Here is a 6643-nt window from a genome sequence, read left to right as displayed (position 1 = left end):
TTTTTTTTTTTTTTTTTTTTTTTTTTTTTTTTTTGTGCTGGGGATTGAATTTGGGACCTTGGGCTTGTGAAGCAGGTGGCAGAACCACTGATCTACATCCCCAGCCCTCTCAGTGATTCTTTGGTTGGTGATCTCTGCGCACCCTGACTCCCAGTGCAGAAGCCGGTGGCTCGGTCCTTGCCCTCCAGGAGAATGGCTCCTGAGCCATCTTGGGTGTGCCTGGCCAGGGACACTGACATCATCTTTTGTTTTAGGGGCTGTTTTTTGTCCACACACACCCCCGCCCCCGGCGGTACTGGGATTGAACCCAGGGCCTTCTCCCTGAGCTACACCCCCAGGTCTTTTACTTTTTTGTTTTGAGACAGGGTCTAGCCGTTTTAAATTGCCTAGGCTGGGCTGAAGCCCACGATCCTCTGGCCTGAGCCTCGAGAGTGTCGGGTCCTTCTAGTTCTGTTACACATGCGTATTCTGACCACATGGCTCGTGTTGCTGCCATCCCTTTGTTTTTTGTGGGGTCAAGGCCAGCCTCAGAGGTTCATGCCGTAGGCCCCTGGGACAGAAGAGGCCCCACCTTGCGTTTATACCTGTTAGATGGTGGCGACTGCTAAGATTATCAGGAAAGGCCGAAAAGGGGGTGAGAGTTCCTGCAGGGACGGTGCGTAAGGGGACAGTTTGAGTGGGGCCTGAAGGAGCTCCAGAAGCCTGGAGTGTGGCTGGAACCATCAAGGTGAAGAGGCAGCCAGGCCTTTTGTCTACCGAGAAAGCCCTGAAGTTCCGATTGATTGGTTGATTGTTGACTTTGGCTGTGCTGGGGATTGAACCCGGGGCCTCGCAATCCCGGGCAGGCAGTCTACCACTGAGCTACAGCCTCAGTTCTTCACAGAATTTTATTTAGGGACAAATCTCGCTAAGTTGCCCAAGCTGGCTGCACACTTGCCATCCTCCTCGCTCAGCCTCCCAAGCCGCCACGGTTCTGGGTGTCGCCACAGCACCCAGCTCAGCCCCACTTCGCAAGGCCCTGCCTCGGCTCTTAGGGCCGCCTCAGGCAGTGCCGCAGATGGGGCCGTGGCAGCAGAGCTCCACTCTCCACTCTCCAATGGCTCTGCAGGCTGGAAGCCCCACACCTGGACCACAGGGTCCAGGTCTCTCTGCCTGGCCTGTGGTAGCTGCCGCAGCATGGTAGAACAGCGCGCCACTGTGCTGCAGGAGGGGTCTGGGCAGCAGTGGACACGTGTGGATGGAGCCAGGCCCCAGTCTGGGAACCTCAGGGGTGCACTAGGCCCCTTGTTCTCGGGCTCCATGCAGATCGGCACTGTCCAGACCACTGGGCTGGCTCTCCGAGACGCCAGAAAGCCACTGAGTGGGGCAGCAGCTCACTCTTCCTCCACCTGCCCCCTTTCCAGTTCCCTGACATTGTGGAGTTCTGCGAGGGCATGGCCAACGCCGGGAAGACAGTGATCGTGGCCGCCCTGGACGGGACCTTTCAGAGGAAGGTAAGGTGCCCCGGGTCCCTGGGCGGGATCAGGAGGATGGAGGGGCCTCTGGACACAGGCCACGGGTGTGCCCCTTCTCTGCCACTGCGGAGGGCCCTCCAGGTCTGTCCAGACTGGATGCCATCTGCTGTCGGGTGCTTTGACCCTGGAGAGGGACAGAGCAGGGCATGTGCTCAGCGAGGCCAGGGTTGAGGTGCAAGTTCCTCTTCCATGCTCCTGAGTCAAAGAGTGTCAGAGCAGGGCCGGGCATCTGCGCTCACCTTGTCCTCCGCGCCCGCAGGCCTTTGGCAGCATCCTGAACTTGGTGCCCCTGGCTGAGAGCGTGGTGAAGCTGACAGCTGTGTGCATGGAGTGCTTCCGAGAAGCCGCCTACACCAAGAGGCTGGGCCTGGAGAAGGAGGTGGGTCCACCTGCTTCTGGCCCTGGGGGCTCCCTTGACACCCCACCGACCCCCTTCTCTTCCTCCCTGCTGCCAGGTCGAGGTGATCGGTGGAGCAGACAAGTACCACTCAGTATGTCGCCTCTGCTACTTCAAGAAGTCCTCGGTCCAGAATGCTGGGCTGGACAACAAGGAGAACTGCCCGATGCTGCCGGGGGAGGCCTCGGTGGCCAGGAAGCTCTTTGCCCCTCAGCAGGTGCTGCAGTGTGGCCCTGCCATCTGAGGGGCCCCGCATGGCCCTGCAGAGGAGCCAGAACTGTGTGCCCAGCATGAGACAGGCCCTCCCTCCTGGCCCGCCCCAGCTGCTGGATGAGCCCCCGAGGCTGGAGCCAGCCAGGCCTTGGTGGTTTGGGGTCCACACTGCCTCCTCCTCCAGGCCACACGCTGTCGTGCCATTGGTGCTGCTGGCCACTTCCCCTTTGTGATTTTCACTTTCAAGTTTCTGTTCTCCTTGTGGTACCTGTGCCTCGCCACACACGGGCACCCCCTTGTCCATCTGAGGCCATCTCATCTGGTGGCCCCTGCTGCCCTGTGGGCTGAATCCCTTCCTACACTCAAGCTCCAGCAGTGGCTTCTCCAGAAACGACGTCCTCCTTTAAGCCCTGAAGTTTCCCCTTAAAGAGGAAGGTGCTCTTTGGGGCTGGGCCTGGCCTCTTTTTCTGCAGTTTTGACGTTAATGACCAGTATTCAAATTTAGTGACTGGTAAAGACACATTTCGCTTGGGCCTAGGTTCCTGAGTCTTGAACGCCACTTCCTTGTGATTGAGTGGGGATTTCACCCAGATCTTATTCTAGTACCCATGACCTTTTAACCTGAGCCTGATTATGAAAAAAGACTGAAGAACATGTTCTTCCTAAGATAATGGTTGTCGGCCTTTTGGTCTGTCCAGTTTTAGGATGAAGAAACCTAGGGCCCAGACTGGAAAGCCCAGGTGTTGGTGGGGTCGCCAGCCAGGGCTGGGAAGTCAGGTTGTTTGTGAAGCAGACACTGGAGTTTGGGGCTGAGGAGGGAGCTCAGCTTTATCCGGAGAGCCTAGGTCACAGCACTGGGTGCAGAAGGGTCAGCATTCCCAGTGGCCTAGCCCTCTCCCCTTTACTGTATCCCAGCTTGCTGGGGCCTGCAGCTCACAGGGCCCACTAGTAAGGAGGGGCCTAGTCATCTGTACTAGGATTTGAAACTATCAGGCCCCACTGACTACAGCTCCAGACAGTCACACAAAAGAAGACAGGAGTTGCATCAGGGGCTCTCTCCTACCTGGGGGCTCACTGGCCCAAGAAGGGGGTCCCCAGGTGCTTTGAGCCCTGACCAGGAGCGAAGTGGAGGACCTGGACCACCCCTGCTGTGGAGGAAAAGGGTTATAGGGGAGGGGTCTCAGAGAGGCAGCCCCCAGGTGTCCCCCCACCCTCCCAACACTAGGAAGGTAGCGCCTGACCCAGCAACGCAGGCCAGAAAAACCTGTCTTGTTTACAAGCTGAGCACACTGGCTATTTTAGGAGGCTGGCTGAAGGTGGGGGAAGGGGGATGCCACTCGTAGGTCAAATAGTCCTGAAGACAGCCCCCCAAGCATGCACCTGAGGAATCCTACCTGCTACCTCTAGGCTGAGGCCGAACTCAACAGTGGAAACCAAAACATTTATTCCATCTACAAACCAGTCTTAACAATCCAAGGGCAAGGGGTATCTTCCCGAGGCTTTTTCATACATTCCAATAGTCTGGGGGCTGTGGCTCTCCCACACTTGGCAACTGAAGTTTGCAGAATATTTACATAAAGCTGGGTGTTATGTCAGGCAGAGCCCCTCCCTGCTGCCAGGGGTGGGAGCAAGGAGGAAGGGCCATGGGTCCCCCAGGTGGGCACCAGCCCCACACCTGCGGCTATCAGAGCCCGCCCAGACGTGATTGGCACAGAGTGACGGGCCTCAGAGGACACAGCAGAAGCCCAGCCTGAGTGGGGCATGGCATGGGATTGAAGGCATCGAGGTGGAGGCGGCAAACCTGAGTGAGAAGCCTGAGCCCAGCACCGAAGAGAGGTGTGAGGCTGCCGGCCCCATCTTTGGCAGAAAGCCCAGCTGGCCAGCTGTCGGCCTTGGGGCAAGGGGGACACTGAGGCACTTGTCAGAACAGCACAGTGTGGTTCCTGGCTGCTACTGGCAGATGGGGCTCAGGGAAAGCAACACGGGGCTGGGAGTGTAGCTTGGTGGCCAAGCGCCTGCCTAGCATATGTGAGGCCCTAAGTTTCAACCCCAGCACCGAAAGGGGAAAAAAAAGCAACAAGAGAACAATCTAGCTAACCTTTCCTCAAAAATGCCCTTGAGTGGGTGGGTGATAAAGCCCTCAGACACAGGCACATAGGGTGTACGGGCACGGAAGGCCAGGACTCCAGGTGGTCAGCTGGGACAGGAGAGGGGCTACAGCTCCCGGGAGCCAAGACCCGGGGGGAACCGGGATGCCCTGCCCTGCCCTGCAGCGCCACTCAGTACACAGGGGGCGGCTGGTAGCCCTCTGTGGTGTCTGCGTTCTGGGTGAAGGGGGGCTGCTGGTAGCTGTCCACCGATGCGCTGGGGTAGGAGGCATAGGCTGTGTTGGGGTCCGGGGTAGGGTCCACATAGTTCTGGATGAAGGCGTCCACTCCAGCCTTGTAGCGCTGGTAGGCCAGGGAGGCCAGCGTGCCCTGCAGGAAGGAGAGAGGGGGGCAGGGCGCTGGGTGGAGGATCCATCGCCATGTCCCCATCCACTGGTCCCGAGTGCCACCCCAGCCTACTCACCCAGGAGAAGATGGAGAAGAAGCTGAAGGTGATGGCTGCCCGGGCTGAGTCACCTCCCACCAGCACATCCTCAGGCCTGGTGGCTGCCCACTGGTTGGTAAGGAAGCAGAAACCAACAAACCACAGGAAGGTCCAGACAGCTGGGGAGAGGGTGTGGGGTTGGCTCCAGGGAGGGACAGGGGCTTTCCAGGGACCCAGGAAGGACAGTCTTAAGGCAAGGATCTCCCAGAGCCTGGGGGTGTATGCACTGCAGAGGCAAGAGGTGAGGGCTAAGGGGGAGGCTGCCAGGAGGATCTACCTCGGGCCCACTGCAGCAGATTTCAGCAGACTCCGCAAGCCTACAGCGTAGCCCGAGGTGGACAGGTGAAGCCTGCCTGCTCAGTGGGGCTGGTGACCCTGTCCTCCCTCCGGCACTGTGGGGCCCTAACATCCCAAGGGCCAGGCATGGCAGGCGGGTACCTGAGAAGAGCAGGTCACCAATGACCAGGTACTTGCGGTCAGTGGCATTGCTGATCTGGGGGAAATAGATATCAACTACGAAGAAGAAGCCTGAGGCCAGGAAGGCCAGCACCCCGATGGCAGAGCCGTAGCGGCAGGCGTCCTCGTTGTGGTTGAAAACACAGTACATCTGATCAGAATCGTGCGTGTTGCTGTAGCCTTCGCCGAAGATGCAGGAGAACACAATCAAGGCGAAGACCTAGGACAGAGAGGATGCTGCAGAATGGGTGCCACTGCCCAGCTCCGAGGGGCACATCCGGAAGGGATCCCGGCAGGGTGTGCACACTCGCCTGTCCCACCACCGCTGCCCTTCCTTCTGAACTGCCTGCAGTGGGCCGAAGGGCGAGGGGCTCCCCGGGATCCCCAGACAACAATCTCCCAGTACCAAGGGCCTGCGGGGGATTCCTGGACTGGGGAGGACAGGGACGGCTGGGGATCTCCTGGGAGGGATTCCCCCTGCCAAGCTGTCTGCTGCAGCGTCACCTCCTTGTTTTAGGTTTTTTTAGGCTCGTGATGGGAACACAGGGCAAGCTGCACATCCCCACTTTGAGTTTTAAGCAATACAGGCTACAAAGTCTGAGTGTCACCTGCTCCCCACTTCATTCCCTGGTTTGAGAGCCACTTCCACTTTTCCAACTTCTACCAGAACACCCTGCTGGAGGGCACCCTCAGCTCTGGAAAGCCATGCCAAGGCCCCTGGGGGCTCCTACCTCTCCAAGACCCCTCCAGGCACCAGCCCTGGCCCTTCTAGCTCCCTGGTCCAGACAGGACTCCCCAGTCCTGCCAGCTTCCTCCCTACAAGGACTTCCGGCCTCCCTGGCATCCTGGTCCCGCCCATCTCGGAGTACAGTCTCCCTACTTCCCACAGCGGCCCTGCCCACACCAGGTGCTCCAGGTGGCCTGACGACAGGGCAGACACAGTATGCTCAGACCCCTGGAGCGAAGAGGGGGGCTTGAGTGAGCACAGCCCAGCTGGAACTGCCCGGGAGATTCCAGCCCCTGGGGAGCAGACCATGTCCCCTGGCTTCCTCCCAAAATTCATGGCCACCGTTCATGCTCTGCCCACCTCAGCTGATTTAGAGTGGTCTGTGGTGGGCACTTGGCTCCCTCCAAGGCCGCCCGCCCCAGGACCCACTGTGCCGGCTGGGAGCTCCATAGGGCTCTGGAGCCACCAGTCGCAAGCCCCACCCCCAGCTGGAGAAGCCGGAACTCTGGGCGCAGGGAGCAGAGTGTTCACAGGACTCCTGGCACCGCCATCCTGACCACAGGGCATCTGGGCCAAGGCCACAGCCCAGAGCGGCCCGTAAGATCCCACAGTCGGCTGGCGTCCCCGGCAGCGCCCCCGGCCTGACAGGCTCCCCACACCTGGTAGCAGGGAGCCTGCCCAGCACAGTCCTGGGTGGGCACGCGGAGTCCCAGCTCCGGGGCGAGGGACCCCGCTTAGGGAGCC

The 6643-nt window shown here is 59.6% G+C and overlaps 2 protein-coding genes across 5 annotated transcripts in view; one reads left to right on the top strand and one right to left on the bottom strand.

Annotated features, from left to right (window-relative positions):
- Tk1 (thymidine kinase 1) overlaps positions 1 to 3125 on the top strand; it is a 9226-nt gene extending 6101 nt beyond the window's left edge. For 3 of the 4 annotated variants that reach the window (XM_033767273.1, XM_010618504.2, XM_010618502.2), the window contains exons 6-8: positions 1404 to 1493; positions 1774 to 1893; positions 1970 to 3124. In XM_033767273.1, the coding sequence (XP_033623164.1) occupies positions 1404 to 1493; positions 1774 to 1893; positions 1970 to 2155 (396 nt within the window). In that variant the 3' untranslated portion in view covers positions 2156 to 3124. Of the gene's footprint in view, positions 1 to 1403; positions 1494 to 1773; positions 1894 to 1969 lie in introns of all 4 variants that reach the window. The other variant, XM_010618503.2, reaches the window with a different exon arrangement.
- A 1278-nt stretch (positions 3126 to 4403) lies between these two features.
- Positions 4404 to 5449, bottom strand: Syngr2 (synaptogyrin 2). Its single transcript, XM_010618729.3, is given in 3 exon segments — positions 4404 to 4601; positions 4696 to 4835; positions 5155 to 5449. Coding segments are annotated over 3 exon segments (633 nt in total).
- Positions 5450 to 6643: the final 1194 nt, after the last annotated feature.

The sequence above is a fragment of the Fukomys damarensis genome, unplaced genomic scaffold (genome assembly GCF_012274545.1).
Source record: "Fukomys damarensis isolate Sample0158 unplaced genomic scaffold, DMR_v1.0_HiC HiC_scaffold_23, whole genome shotgun sequence".
NCBI classification, from domain to species: domain Eukaryota; kingdom Metazoa; phylum Chordata; class Mammalia; order Rodentia; family Bathyergidae; genus Fukomys; species Fukomys damarensis.
The sequence above is the reverse complement of the archived record's forward strand: the minus strand, read 5'-3'. Positions and strand labels throughout refer to the sequence as shown.